Here is a 15,187-nt window from a genome sequence, read left to right as displayed (position 1 = left end):
AGTTTGAGAACCTGAAGGCCATGTCGTCAAAGTGGCCTATGTAACATTCACAATACGGAATTAAGGATATAATATGTATTTATACTTGAAGTAGCTTTCTCTCATTCCTGACATTAAGAACTAGCTTGAAAACAAGCAAGCTACTACGGCAGAGAACATCTTAATCGTTATATCAATAATGGCATTGATTCCGGTTCCATAACGCCGTGGCTTATCTTCATCCTCGTACTTCTAGAGCGAAAGCCCATTAGGAACATTGCTTCGCTTAGCTTTCATATCTGATCTATAAATCACCTTACTCGTCGTCTTCCTCCCCTCCATTATCCGTCGCTGTAATGAACACCAGCCTGCTGCCATTGCCCGCTGTCTGCCATACCTGTTTTTTGCAATGTTAGTAACTGAAACCACCGCAGGAGATGAAGAATATTGGAAAAACTCACATCAAGATTCGTGTACTCATCCAGCGCATTCAACCACTGGTCTTCAGTGAATCCCTTACCTAGCACACGTTCGCGCACCTTCCGCATGCTCAATTCCACTGTACCCTCCTCGTCATCCTCATCTTCCTCAGCTCGGCACGCACCGCTGTCAGCCAGCGACTTAACCAAGTTGTAGATACGGCTAGCCGCGTTGAGCGTTCTTCTGCCACCCGTGGCCTCGTGAGCAGCCAAGCTCTCTTTGCTAGCTTCTATAAGCCGCAGCGCCTCGTCTACATCATCTCGGTTGACCGCGGTATCGAATCGGAGTCGCGCTAGCGCCTGCGCGAGACGTACCACGCCTAACAGTGTTCGTGGCGTCGTGTGACTGAACTGCTTGTTCTTCTTCTCAGCGCGGCGTTGCGCGTCTCGCAGGCGAACGTAAGTCTTGGTTAGGTATTCGGTGACGGTCTCTGGGACCGTAGGTCGGTATGTGCGGGCTTGCGCCACGTACGCTCGTACTTCGTGGGGTGTGAAGACTATGTTCGGGTTCTGCGCTGCATCGTCGCCGCCGGCTTCGTAGAGGTCGGGGTGCTTGTTGTGCATGTGCACGTATGCTACGTGCTTAGCCAATTGGGCATCGCCCTCGCGAGTCGGCGTATCAAGTAGCAAAAATAGGACATCGAAACGTGAGAGTAGAGCTGCCGGCAAGTTGATATTCTCGACTGGTGATATACGTGGGTTGTAGCGGCCATAAATAGGGTTAGCAGCAGCTAGGATCGATGTCCTCGCGTTCAGTGTAGTTGAGATACCAGCCTTGGAAATGGAAATCGTCTGCTGCTCCATGACTTCGTGAATAGCAGTTCGATCATTGTCATCCATCTTATCGAACTCGTCGATACAGCAGATACCATTGTCAGCTAAAACCAGCGCACCGCCTTCGAGAACCATCTCGTCCGTTACGGGGTCGCGCATTACGGCTGCGGTAAGACCAACACCACTTGAACCACGGCCGGATGTGTAGACGCCTCGAGGGGCAACCTTTGAGATATACTTCAGCAACTGAGATTTGGCTACACCGGGGTCACCCATTAAACACATGTTGATGTCGCCACGGATCCGCATACCGTCACCCATCTTTTTTGTGACACCACCAACGAGCAACAGCAGGAGCGCCTTTTTCACGTCAAGGTGACCATAGATTTCGGGTGCAATTGACTTCGCCAACATCTCGTATACTGTACCCGTCTGGCTGTAGGTGTTAATGCGCCTTAATAGCTTGTCGTCAATGATCATCTCTTCGTACGCTTTCTTGTGCTGAACAATATGGTGTGCTTCGATATATGTGTCGGTAAGAAGTCCAGCTCGCATGGCTTGGAAGCCTGTATATGGGGTAGGCAGAAAAATTCCCGAAATATCAACAACATCTCCAGGACTGATCTGGCGGACTGCGCTACCATAGCACATGACCGTGAGGGTTCGGGGAATCTGGCCAATAGGTACTTGCTCCGCTAGTTCTTGAATCTTAACTTCTTGGAAAGGTAGGAACTTAGACGCGCGTGAGGACTGGAAGAGCTGGCCCCTTGATTGGTTCTCCTTACATTCCTGGGACGGACAGCTAGTAAGGGGTGCATATTGCTTATCATTGACAGGCTGGAAGATTTCACATCCACAACGATCACAAGTATACGCTCCCACTTGCACAATGGGTTTGACGTCCGATACTCTAGTCGCGATACCACGGATTGTGATAAGATGACCAAGATGCTCGCCTCGTACTTGTCGTACAGCAAGGGCCTTAACTGGCTTCTCGCTGGTGGATGTTCTGGGCTTAAAAACAAGTGTATATCTCCTCGTCAGCTGAGCCGGGAAGGTAGACTCGAGCAAATCTGGGTTATTGGTGTTGGTAGCTGCTTCAACAAGATCACGATTCCGGGCTTGTCTCCTTTCCATGATTACATCCAAAACATCATCCTTGAACCTAGACTTGTGTTAGAAAGTAAAGATACGAGGGGGTAGGCCATTTGATCATACGTGACGCCAGTCGTGGGTGCGGGCATCTTTTTATCGATAGCTCTGGATAGGATCTCGACATAGTGCTTGGTGTTCGCTTCGATAGACTCTACGAGTTTCAATCCTTCATTTGTATCACCCTCCCACTACTTGCTGTCAGTTGCATTTCGTTCAAAGAGAATATGGATTAATCTTACTTGGGAAATGTCATCTAGCTCTATTAAAACCTTGTCAATTGTGCGGTCTGCGAGCTTCTGCATCAAATCGGCGTATTTGTGTTTTGGTAGCCTCGCCGTAGCTTTCTCTCGTCGACGTCGCTCGTGCGCTTCATCATCTTCGTCCATAAAATCGTACTCGTCACTCAGATCATCTTCGTCAATATTAATCTGGCCAATAGCGTGGGTTAATGTCTGTTCTGGCGAGGTCTTGAATTTTTCGAGAAAGTTCTCAAAAGCAGCTATATTTAACAGATTCTATTAGTTCTAACATAGCTGATTGCGGAAATTGGGGACTGACCTTGCTGCGCCTCATAGTCGACGATGTTTTTATACTGAAGGAGGGCCATTATGAATTAAATCTACGCCTAAGAATCTTGGTGGGTGAAGTGAGATGTGGGATGTGGAAGAATTGCGACAGAATTGGGCAAGTCGCAATAATTAGTGTACATTTGAGTCTGTAACTTTTGAGAACATGGAGGCTGGAAGTTGTAACAGGGGACAGGGGAATAGATGGACCCAGTTTCTAAAAGATAACGCGTCGACGCGAATTTTCGCGCGCTTCTTCAGCCCCAGTTATTAAAGTGCTTAATGGAGGTGCTGAATGGATGTGCTGGCCATGTGGCTAGTGATTTTCTCCACTTAAGCTGAAGTTCGGGTTGTCTTTCATTTGATAGAAGTAGCTGCAAGTACGGATTACTTCGTACCTACATTAGGTACATAGGTACCTACATATGATTATGCAAGTATCAAGGTACCTTTGATAACTTTATCGATCAATGCCTCGGTCCATGCAGCTGCCACGGCATATGCATAGGGATATTTCTTAGTGTTAAAGCAACCTACAATTCTCAAATTGTAATGCTTCAAGTCATGTTTGGAAGCTCGTGTTTGAAAGCTCGTAACCAACTCGCGAAGACACTTCATAGTGCTTTAGGCGTAATTCGATCTACTTATACTTAAATTCAATATGGCTCCATTTCAGCGGAAGAACGCGCAGTCTGTTGCTGCTGAGATATCCCTTGTACACCTTAAGAACTGTCTCGTGAATCTCCCGACGTCGCTAGTCAATCTACTTGTAACCGTCAATACTGTAAGCCCTCACTCGCTCTTATAAATATTGAGTTATTACTGAATTGTTATCATAGCCTGCCCAGAATGTCGTTGTCGAACTCAACTATCGCGTCCCATTGCCTGCGAATGGCGCCCCTCAAGCCAATGGCTCCTCGACACAACGATCGCTCTATGTCGGATGGACGGGAATGCCTAGCAAACGCAAGATAGCACCTATAGTAGATCGTGATGGTATCATGGGTACACGTGGTAGCGGAAGAGATCAGGAGGTAGCCTCCGTCGAGATTGACGCTACCTTGGCTCGTACTCTTGGATTGCCAGACGGTCAGAAGGTTACGGCCATAATACATGTCGACCCTCCTTTGGCGCATACAGTAAATATCGAACCGCTGACGCCTGAAGACTGGGAGATCATCGAGTTACACGCGACCTTTTTAGAATTAAATCTACTATCACAAATCCGCGCGCTCCCGAATCCAGCGTACACCGCCTTACCGGGTCAGCCTCCCAGCACGCATCCCTTAACTCTCCATCTCTCGCCCACATCTACAGCCAATATAAAGATTTTGTCCCTCGAACCGGCTCCCTCGGCAGATGTTCCGTTTGTGAAAATCGCACCCGACGCCGAAGTCATCGTTGCGCCAAAGACGCGATCTAAACCATCTAAAAGCACACGGGAAGACCGTAGTGTAGGTAGCACGTCAAGGAGAAGCGCGAAGAGTTCGGCTAGTACAGTGCGTAGAAAGAGTGCGCGGGAAGAAAAGAAGCCAAGCTTGTTTTTGAGAGGAATTGACCGGAAACTTTGCGAGGAATGGTTTGATGAAGAATCAGCGCCGCAGGACTTGAGCGTATGGGTTGATCGTGATCTTCTACTATCAAAGGAATTTCGCGGCGTAACGTGGGTTGCTGTGAATATTGTTAAGCCGGCTGGGCTTCAACCTCCTCTTGATCCCCAAAAGCAGCAAGAAAATGCAACGAATGGCGCGACTACGAAAGCGACCGAGAAGGTCGTTGCCAAATTACGCCCGTGGGATGACCCCCCGACGACCCAGACCATTGCTCTCTCTACCCCTCTATGCGCGATGCTCGGCTGTTTAGGGATCGTTGGAGGAATCGCAAAGATTGAACCGGCACCGGCGCCGTTATCGCGTAGTGCGGTACAAAAATTGAAGGTGTCTCCGTTTTCGATTGAAGATCTTAGAACCTCGGATGGCTTAAAATTTGGTGGAGAGTCGAAAGTTGAAAAAGAGGAAGCATCCAGAAGGATATCTAATATTTATAGTCAAAAGGGCAAAGCCAATGGGTTATTGCACGGCCCTTTAACCGACGGTATGGTATTACCAGTATACGACACCCTTGAGTTATCACACGGCTGGGAGGGCGGTATTGTGAAGTTTGAAGGCGCAAATCCGGATTCCAATTCCAGGGAGCATTTGAATTGGTACCTTGGATCTGAAAAACCTGTGCCCATCGAGATCCAAACACCAGCTCCTCGCCCAGCTTGGTTAGTGGACGATGAGATAAACGAGCAAAAACCTTCAGGCGACTCAGTTCTAGTTGGAATCGATTCACTCCTAACCGACTTGAAATCCCACCTCTCACATATGTCGTCTGTCCTTCTAAGCGGTGCTTTGGGAGCAGGCAAGACAGCTATAGTCCAGTCCCTGGCTCGGACACTGCAAGAGGAATTTCTATTCCACACAACTTACTTTCCATGTAGAAAGCTCGTCAATGATGAAAGCAGAATTTCCACCATCAAAGAAACGTTAAATAGAATCTTCATGGGTGCTAGCTGGGGCGCAAGACTCGGTGGGAAAGCGCTTGTCATACTCGACGACCTGGATAAGTTGTGTCCAGTAGAGACTGAGTTGCAAGTGGGAAACGACAATAGCCGAAGCAGGCAGGTTAGTGAGACTATCAGTTCGATTGTGCGTCAGTACTGTGGACACGATAAGGGTGTTGTTCTCCTAGCTACCGCCCAAGGCAAAGAGTCGCTCAACAACGTAATCATCGGAGGCCACGTCGTCCGGGAAATCGTCGAGTTAAAAGCGCCGGATAAAGGCGCCCGGAGAAAAGTGTTAGAGACGATTGTCAAACAGCAAACCGTAGCTCCGGAGTCTTTACAGGCGCCCGGCTCGTGCGGTAGTCGTCCTACTACCGCCAATGGGAGTGTGGGTGGTGATGATGCCGGCACGTGGATGGATGGTGCGGATCAACGTAGCCGTGGCAATTCCGTTTCTACAAATCCGAAGTTAGATGGTTTCCTTTTAGACCCAGATTTGGACTTCCTCGACCTTGCCGGGGAAACCGACGGCTACATGCCGGGAGATCTAATTCTTCTCGTGTCTCGAGCTCGTAACGAAGCTCTGATACGGTCTGTTAGCGAGGAGCCTTTAAATGAATCACTAGACATTGTTCAACTCGGTCGCGCCGATTTCGATAACGCTCTCAAAGGGTTCACTCCGGCATCTCTCCGGAATGTTCCATTGCAGACGTCGACAACTACATTCGACTCAATCGGTGGCCTAAAGGAGACGCGACAGATCTTACTCGAGACATTGCAATATCCAACAAAATACGCGCCGATATTTGCACAATGCCCTTTGAGGTTACGTTCCGGACTACTCTTATACGGTTTCCCTGGCTGCGGTAAAACTCTTCTCGCAAGCGCAGTGGCGGGCGAGTGCGGGCTCAATTTCATATCCGTGAAGGGACCTGAAATATTGAACAAGTACATTGGAGCCAGCGAGAAAAGCGTTCGTGATCTTTTCGAACGCGCTTCTGCTGCAAAACCGTGTGTGCTTTTCTTCGATGAATTCGACTCGATCGCACCCAAACGAGGGCATGACTCGACAGGTGTTACGGATCGAGTAGTCAATCAGCTTTTGACCCAAATGGACGGCGCGGAAGGATTATCTGGTGTGTACGTCTTAGCCGCGACATCGCGACCGGATTTGATCGATCCCGCCCTGCTTCGTCCGGGGCGCTTAGACAAGAGCTTGCTATGCGGTTTTCCGACTGTAGAAGACCGCGCCGATATCCTACAGGCCCTGAGCAAGAAAATTAAGCTCAGTAAAGAGTTGGTAGCGTCTGAAGAGAGCTTCCTTGAACTCGCGAAGCGCACAGAAGGGTTTTCTGGTGCTGATTTACAGGCGCTTATCTCGAACGCTCAGCTGGAAGCCATCCACGATGTGCTTAAAGACATTGAAACACAACCTTCGGGCGACAAACGTAACGGCGTTGACTCCCGAGCTAAAGCAAGCACCGCCGTGAGCAATCGGAATTTTGTCCAATTTCGCTACGGCATCGAGGCTGCCCTAGCCGAAGCAGAGGAAAAGGCCAAGAAGGGATATAACAAATCATCCCAGCTAGCCGAGAATGCTGCTATAGCAGCTAAACTATCTGAAATCAAAGCAGCAAGGAAACAGACAAAGCTGGTTCAGAAGAGGGTAAACCATGCTGCAGGAGATGATGGCGAGAAAGGGAAAGAAGGAAGTAGTACAGAGGTTCTTATCGGTTGGAGGCACGTAGTAAAGGCGTTGGAATCTACCAGGGCCAGTATCAGTCCTCAAGAGAGAAACCGGCTCGAACGAATCTACAGAGAATTCGTAGTCGGACGCAGCGGTGAGATGCGGGATGGTCAAGGAAGCATGGAGATTGGCGGGCGAAGCAGCCTCATGTAGGTTAGGTACCTACAGGTAGGTAGGTTTCTGCATTCAAACGGAGGTAGAGTCAAAAAGTTCCGAGACACTATTAATTGATAATGTGGCATGCCATACCTATAATATACTCGGCAGGTCATCTCAACATATAGATATTATACTTATAGTAGGCCTATTATGAAGTATACAATAGATAATATATATAGGTACATATATTTGAGTAATTTTTTCACTGGTGGTACATATATATCGACGTGTAAATGAGGCTGCTTTAGGTACCTAACTTACCTTTTAGCCTTGCACAAAGCTGAAGTTGTCGTTGATTGATTTGATTGGTTATATATTTCACCCCATCTTTTCTTTAGTTTAGCGCCGCTAGCGCCGCCTCGCCTTTCTTAGCTTATGCTCCCAACTTTATGTAGTAAGGTTGTGACAGGCACGGACCGCCGATGCCACATTGTCAACCGTCAACTTTCTTTTAAGATATGAACAACTTGGGAGGCATAAGAAACTACACAACCTACCTAAATCACTCATAATTTTTAAACGCTCCCACGAATTAATTAATTAATTAATCCATACTTTCGAGACACCAATTTACTCTGAGAAATCAGTCTTCAGCAGCGTTGGCCGTTGAGCCTTCTTATGCTAAGGAGCATAGACCATTAAATGCTGCCTTGTGGACTCGATTCTTTTGAAGGCGGTAACGTACAATCACGTTGGAATAAGTCCTCCCTTTTATTCGGCATAATAAATCTGAAGGTTCATTACTTGAGTTACCGCCCAGTTGTAAGTATGTTGCTCTCAATGATTCATTCATTTTTTCTTTCTTCGAATCACCATCCGTCCTGCTGCCGGCAATTTATCGCCACAACATCGACACACCATGGCGTCCCTAACTGATTCCCCCATACAAACTCCCACCTCTTCTCTCAAGCGATCCCCCATGGCAGTGACTCCGGTTGGGACTCCGGCTGGGCCTATGAACAATAACCTGTTTATTGATAATAAAAACTCCCCGGCATGGTCAGTGGATATTCCGCTGGAATCTAACCCAGGCCTTCGCGGCGGTCCATACGTCCTAGCTTTAATGGATCATCCGCCGTTAAACATACCACTCCGTGCCCCAACTCCGGCGGAAAGGCGAGTAAGAGTGGTACTAATGCTGACAAGATGCGATTATTCCCTACAAATTCCCTTTTGTCGCCCTTCATGTACACCATTTCTAATCCACACGTTGAATCCACTACGCGTCACCGTAGCCACGCATACTTAATCTCATGCTTTTTGCTACTTGTATTGACTATTAAGACTTGATTCCTACGTTTTCAATTTTAATTTTCAGGAGCACTAGCTAACCATGTCTCCCAGTCCTACGCTTGAACTTCACACACCATGGCAACTCTTCAAGTTTTTGGCGGCGGACCTGCGACGACGCGCCAAAAAGCTGTCGAAGACGCACGGAAAATGGAAGAGGCTGTTCAAGAAGAATGCGCCAAGTCAGGAAAACCCGCTCCTCAGTACCGCCTTACCGAACTAATCGGTAAGGGGAGTTTTGGTCGTGTGTACAAGGCAAACGACCTGAGAACTGCCGCTGTGGTAGCTGTCAAGATCATAGACGTTGATGAGAGTGATACGGTGAACCCGAAGCTCGCGGATACTTATAGTGAGATTCTCAAAGAGATCAATGCGCTACATCGTTTAAGTCAATCTGGTGCCCAGAACATCAACCATGTCATCGAAGCTCTACCTGTTGGCAAGGCTATGTGGATGGTTACCGAATACTGTGCTGGAGGGAGTGTAGCAACCCTAATGAAACCGACCACTCCTGGAGGGTTACAAGAGAAGTGGATTATCCCTATACTGCGTGAAGTGGCCGTAGCAATTTATTGGGTTCATAAGGAGGGCATTATACATCGCGATATTAAGTGCGCTAATGTCTTAGTTACCGAAACTGGAGCGGTCCAGCTGTGCGATTTCGGTGTTGCTGGTATGATGGAGACGAAGTTAGACAAAAGATCTACTTTCATTGGAACACCACATTGGATGGCACCAGAACTATTTGACCATAATGCTCAGTATGGAACAGAGGTTGACATATGGGCTTTCGGGTCTATGGTATACGAGATTGCCTCTGGTTTACCACCGAATGCGACAGCGAGAGTAGGCCTCCCTCAATTAGGAGACTACCTTAGAGAACATATACCACATCTCGAGGGCGATCAATACTCAGACGAACTTAAAAGTTTAGTTGCCTTTTGCCTGGAGGAAAATCCATCCAGACGACCATCTATCGAACAGATCCAGCAACACCCATATATTTTCAATACGAGCTCTCGATACCCTACCTCCTCTCTGGCCAACCTAGTAAAAGCCTTTAGACTTTGGGAAGAACGTGGTGGAATCAGGAAATCTCTCTTCGCAGCCGGAGGAGCACAAGCACCCGCCGATCTGGATTCGACTTCGTTATCAACCGAGGAGTGGAATTTTTCTACTACGCTTGCCTTCGATGAGCAGCTTCACGATATTTCAGACGGCATATCAGAAGTCCAGGCAGTCCGCGACGTTTATGGATCGGCTGTCGATTTCCCCACGACATTTGGCGAAGACACGGCACGACCAAAGGCATTAGGCAAAGGTAGACGTCGACCACCACCACAAGCCCTAGCTGCGAGCAAAATAAAAGCCCCCCTAGAAAAGGTCTTCGATCCCAACACGATATCAAACTACGACGAGAATTCCCGTATGTATTACGGTCGCCCTGGACCACCTCCAGTATCAGAGCCACCGATGACAAACGAGGTTCCAACATCTGATCTTCCACTACGCGACGACTCTCTCCACGCAACACTTCGCGAATCCTTAATTGACCTTGACGCCTCTCTCGGTGGTGGCGACCTTTCGAACTTTGTCGATATGGGTACGATAAGACCGGGCCCAGGAGTAGGACACAATCCAGGAGTAGGACAGAACCCACGAGCTTCAATGGACAACAACTGGTCTTTTTCATCAGCTACTGCGACAGAAGTACACGATAGGGCGCCTTTAAGCGACCCCGCAGATATGAATAATGGCCGACATCATGCACCTGACTGGTCGTGGCCAACAAGTATCCCTCCGGCCTCGGCTAATCCTGAGATGTCACATTTCACGTTTAACGAAGATCGTGGTTTTGACAGTGGCCCTGAACGTCCCCGACTCCAGCACCACCCTACCGAGCCCGTGCTACCATCGCAGGGCTATGGCATGAAAAGTACGAGCGCACCATCAAATGATCGCATGTCCGTGGCTAGCTTGATTGACCTTGATATGAGCATGCCCGAGTCCAACTTCCCAGAGTTCACACGCCCATCTACTGCTAACTCAGACATCGCATCCATCACTGGCTCCGAAATTGGCACTCGTGAGCCCTTTGAGCTCGAGCGCCACGCTTCCGTATATGCCCCCGCCAACTTCACTAGCCGTGAGCCATCCATCTATGTGTCCGACGGCTCCGAGTTTTCCGCCCGAATAGCTGGTAAGGTTGCCGAGGAAGACGAAGTGTCTGAATCCAACGTCTTAAACATGACAGGACCCCCGCATCAACAACATCTGCTGCACCACCAGCACCAACATCAGAATAGCGAGTATACCGTATCATCAACCGATACTTATGTGGATCGGGATGACGGGTATCACGGCCCTACCACTGCCGCGCACATTCTACGGACGACGGGGCCCGTACACCTCCCGTCCATAGCCCCTCCATCAATAAGCGTCGTTGAGGCAAGAGCTACAGCTGGCGACGTGGCGAATGAAATGCGCCGTCTTATTGGTAGCCTTAATGAGCACTTGTCGATCATCGGCGAGCAGGTCGGTGGTATGGAGCCTCGGCGCGCAGGGCGGAATAATTTCGAGGGCGCGGAGTAACGCGAACCTGAAATGGAGTGTTCCTTTTACAGGTGGAAATTAAGACAGAGAAATACGGTACAAAGGTAAGGGAAGATTTATTCTCCCTTCCTTGCAATGGAATATGATAAATAAGAGATCTGAATAATGATGGGGAGGGAATACTTGGTATATGTATATGACATTGGTTTTTGCGTTAGCTGCTTACTATTGAGATACCACTACTTACTGCCGCCCAGGTGTAATTCAGTTCGTTATGTTAAGGATTGGTATAAATGCAATAATACATGCTAGTTCGATAAGCCTACCTTCTAGAGATCAGTAACAAATGTTGCTAAGTGAAACATAAATGAGTACGGATGAAAGTACTTAGTAAGGGGTACGGCAAAATGTGATTTTGCTCGAGGACTGCTTCTCAACTACAGATGTTTAAGTTTAGGGGTAAGTATAAATATAAAGTCAAGAATGGTGCATCATGAATAGAATATTTCTCGAGAGCCTTCTGAAGAGAGCGCGTTTGCTTCCTACATACATCTACATAAAGCCAATCAAGTCTCCCATAAGAACAGCCTGGTACTTATCCACCGCCTCACGCAAGCGGATAAGAACGCCAGCGGCCAACATCTTGACCTCGTTCTCCTCGCCGCCGCCTTCGCCGCCAACATCGCCGCCCCGCGTATTGTTGAAGACAGCGCTCACCCACTCGACACTCTCTACGACCTCGCGCCCCTGTCTCTCGCAGAGACCACGCATATCGCCCTCATTGACATCTAATAGGGCTACTAGTCCGAAGAGCACGGCCTGTGTGATGCTCAGATCGCCGACGCACTGCCCTCGAACGCCGAGGAGCAGATCCCAGAACTCGGATGTCATCTGTGGAAGCGCGAGCGTGCTGGGACCCGCCGCGTGTAAGAGGATAGCTAGCGTTTTAAGGTAGAGGGCGAGTAAGTACGGCTGGAACAGAATGCCTCTCGTGGTAGCTGATGCCGAATGCATCACTGCCTGGAAACGCGACGTTAAGGGGAAGAAGAATGACGATGCTATAAGAGAGGCCGTCGTGTTGGGTATAGCGCGTATGCGCGGCTTAGCCTTGCTTTTCCCGGGATTTTGAGACTGCGATTGTAGGCGCGATGTGAACGATGAAAGCTTGAGTGCGTCTGGCCCTGTTACCGAGTCTGCTGCTTCGGCGGCTAGCGGGGCCAGGAAGGTCTGCGAGAGGGATTTGGCAAGGTTATCCAGGGCATTAGGAGGGAGGGCCTTCAAGTTATGTGCTCCAGATTCAAGCCTATTCGACGACAAGGATGCGGCATAATACTTTTCGATTTTGGCGGGGAGCATCTTAGAAGGAAATTGCGCCGTTGACCCGTATTCGGATGCTTCGAAGCCCGCTATCTCTCGACCGCTGAGGCCTAATACCATGAGTATGGATGCGCGCTGTGACAATGAATAATCTCCATCAAAGAATGTCTTGGCGAACCACGGGCCCATCTTCTTTGGCTGCGCAACCACGATTGCAATCATCCCCTGTAGGCGTAGATCATCAAAGTTGTCGAGTTCATATTTGTCTTGTAAGCCGACGAGGAGAGTGGCAAGCTCTTCTGCATGAGAACTAACCTCCGTTCCATAGTTCGCTTTCCTACGAATCAGAGTAGGGGCCGTCGTTAAAGCAAGCTTTTGACGGTCATAGTTTTCTAGATCTCGGAAATAGGTGATGAGGTCGCGAACGTAGACAGGAGCCTTAGGCTTGTCACGATTAATGAGTGTAGGGTCATCATCTGAGTCTTCAGCGTCCGAATCAGGCTTCACATACGGCACGAGATCTGGGTCTTCGTCTTCATCATCTTGAATTTCCTCGATAATGAAACCTGACTGGAGAGGCGGCTTCCCAGCTCGTCGCGCGGGTGCCACCGAGGGCCTTGTTATCTTGGGGACATTAGAGGGTTTCGGTAGGATGTCCATTTCCCTTAGTGGATCTAAAGGACCAGGCTTATCAGACAGTTGGACCAACGATTTATACCATTTAGCTTCTTCTGTATCCATCTCGTCCATCTTGAAGTCAAGTTTTGTCTCCTTGCCATGAACAAGTCCCGAGAGAGCCTCGCCAACCACCATCCCCAGGAAACGGGCACGGTTTTGCGACGCGGCAATTCGATTAGATACAGCGTTTAAGTAAACACTTGATCGTAATAGAATAGTAAGCTTTATCGGTGCAAGTCTATGAACGTACCCAGCACTAAGAAGTAGTACTTGGGCATGTGCTTATTCTTGGTTAGCTTCGCGAGTGAGAAAATTGGATCAGTAGTACTAACCGTCTTGTTGGAGTAAGGGGGCATGTTTGATATATAGTTTGTCACCGAACTGACTTAGGCTTTTCTCCAAGACAGTTGTTATGAAGTCCTTGTCATCGAAAAAAACGGCGACGGCAGCCCGTCTGATGCCATATCCTTCGCCAATACCCGCACCAGATCCGCTCGTCAACCAGTTCAAGAGATGATTCTTCCGAGTTTCATCGTTTCCTATCATCGCCTTCAAGACTCCAGATGCAGCTTGAATAATAGGGGCATCTTTTATCTCACTAGTGTCGTGTATGGAGTTCAGATATTTGTCCGAAAGTAGCTTCAGGGCTAAACTGAGAACTTTCCGCTGCTCGAGAGGTAGAAGAGAGCTCAACAAATTCTCAAAGGTTTCATGGCTTTCGACGTTTCGATGAAGTAACCCCGTTATTAACGTATTAATAAGACCCTCTTGGGTATTTGTTAGCAAGACGATTTGTTCTACGGAGAACAACACTTACCTGAATGGCCTAACCGCATTCCACGTGTCAATATATCGGCACATACTTTGAGTTCAGCTTCGCTGACCCCTGATCCAACCCACTGCACTATATTTTGAGCAAGCCAGTCGATATAGAGCTTAACATTGCTAATCCAAACTTCAGCCTTCAATTGTCCGGCTTGTCGGCAAATGTCCTCCGCTTCCGCAGAGAGTGAGATGATTTTCCCATTTGTAAATAATGAAACAAGCTCTTGGCGTACGAGCCGAATCTGAGTCGGGTTCTCTAAAGAGCCAGCATTACTCCATATGTACTTTATATCATCATGTGAATGAAGGAGGTGGGTGAGGAGCTCCAGGACGAAACTCAGATTGAAGCTGACCCGCGAGTCCTTTAGAGATTTCGAGTCTAGCTTAGCTTCTTTCAATAAAGCACGGAGGTATGCTACTACAGCATTGATACCCGCGAGGCTCCGCAAGAAGGAGACTAGCACATGAAGGTCTCCTTTACTTCGTCCCGTAGATGCATCTCGTAGCACAGTCCAAAAATTGGGAACAATCTCAGTAACCAAGACATGTATGATCTGGGCGCTTTGAGGAGTTGGCTTTCGGATATCGAAGGAATGGTCACCTCGCAAGCCCTTTTGTAAGTATTTTAATACGGATAGCAGAAGATCATAGCTTGGTTGGCTCTTGAGAGCTTCAAGGGCCTCTTCTGGGGATGAGCTACTGAACTCGGTCTGCGTTTTAGGTGTAGATCTAGCGGGTTCGGAAATTTTGAACAGCTCGTCATGCTGGCTGGATTTACGGTAATTCTGGCTCACGGGAGTGAGTAACCCTTCCATTTTGATAATCGACGATCCTAAATGAGACGGTCCTATATGATTGAATTATCCGGGATTATCGCTTCTTAGCATGATACTCGCTCCGTCGATTCGGAATCTACATGCTTAGGTAGGTAGGTAGTTGATTTTATTTGAATAATAAAATCCGTCTCTTCTGAGTTACTTATGCTTCACATCTCACGATATGAGCCTTTCATAAATAGGTGAATTATTAAGAATGATGTTGAATGGAACCTTACCTGTTAGCAGCTGTAATGGCTTCAGTTTATAGGTAAATTAGATACTGTATATTTTAATATCCT

The 15,187-nt window shown here is 48.2% G+C and overlaps 5 protein-coding genes across 5 annotated transcripts; 3 read left to right on the top strand and 2 right to left on the bottom strand.

Moving 5' to 3' along the window:
- Positions 1–60: 60 nt before the first annotated feature.
- On the bottom strand, positions 61–3,208 carry F4817DRAFT_324015 (DNA replication licensing factor MCM7). Its single transcript, XM_049301581.1, has 5 exons — positions 2,946–3,208; positions 2,627–2,886; positions 2,451–2,575; positions 441–2,397; positions 61–376 (listed from the first exon to the last, which is right to left on the bottom strand). Exons 1-5 carry the CDS (start codon positions 2,992–2,994, stop codon positions 296–298), a joined length of 2,472 nt encoding a protein of 823 aa, XP_049163640.1. The 5' UTR covers positions 2,995–3,208; the 3' UTR covers positions 61–295.
- Positions 3,209–3,469: 261 nt separating this feature from the next.
- On the top strand, positions 3,470–7,588 carry F4817DRAFT_324013 (AAA-domain-containing protein). Its single transcript, XM_049301580.1, has 2 exons — positions 3,470–3,737; positions 3,793–7,588. The coding sequence occupies exons 1-2, from the start codon at positions 3,615–3,617 to the stop codon at positions 7,399–7,401; spliced, it is 3,732 nt and encodes a 1,243-aa protein (XP_049163639.1). The 5' UTR covers positions 3,470–3,614; the 3' UTR covers positions 7,402–7,588.
- Positions 7,589–8,309: 721 nt separating this feature from the next.
- Positions 8,310–8,663, top strand: F4817DRAFT_324012 (uncharacterized protein). Its single transcript, XM_049301579.1, has one exon. It carries the CDS (start codon positions 8,327–8,329, stop codon positions 8,654–8,656), a length of 330 nt encoding a protein of 109 aa, XP_049163638.1. The 5' UTR covers positions 8,310–8,326; the 3' UTR covers positions 8,657–8,663.
- F4817DRAFT_84880 (kinase-like protein) lies at positions 8,316–11,634 on the top strand. Its single transcript, XM_049307959.1, has 2 exons — positions 8,316–8,406; positions 8,752–11,634. Exon 2 carries the CDS (start codon positions 8,776–8,778, stop codon positions 11,287–11,289), a length of 2,514 nt encoding a protein of 837 aa, XP_049163637.1. The 5' UTR covers positions 8,316–8,406; positions 8,752–8,775; the 3' UTR covers positions 11,290–11,634.
- Positions 11,635–11,637: 3 nt separating this feature from the next.
- On the bottom strand, positions 11,638–15,120 carry F4817DRAFT_324010 (telomere length regulation protein-domain-containing protein). Its single transcript, XM_049301578.1, has 3 exons — positions 14,063–15,120; positions 13,578–14,012; positions 11,638–13,526 (listed from the first exon to the last, which is right to left on the bottom strand). The coding sequence occupies exons 1-3, from the start codon at positions 14,883–14,885 to the stop codon at positions 11,803–11,805; spliced, it is 2,982 nt and encodes a 993-aa protein (XP_049163636.1). The 5' UTR covers positions 14,886–15,120; the 3' UTR covers positions 11,638–11,802.
- Between the last annotated feature and the right edge of the window lie 67 nt (positions 15,121–15,187).

Source organism: Daldinia loculata (assembly GCF_022478755.1).
Source record: "Daldinia loculata strain CBS 113971 unplaced genomic scaffold F4817scaffold_2, whole genome shotgun sequence".
In the NCBI taxonomy this organism is placed as follows: Eukaryota; Fungi; Ascomycota; class Sordariomycetes; order Xylariales; family Hypoxylaceae; genus Daldinia; species Daldinia loculata.
Note: the sequence above shows the minus strand (reverse complement) of the source record. Positions and strands in the feature narration are given on the sequence as shown.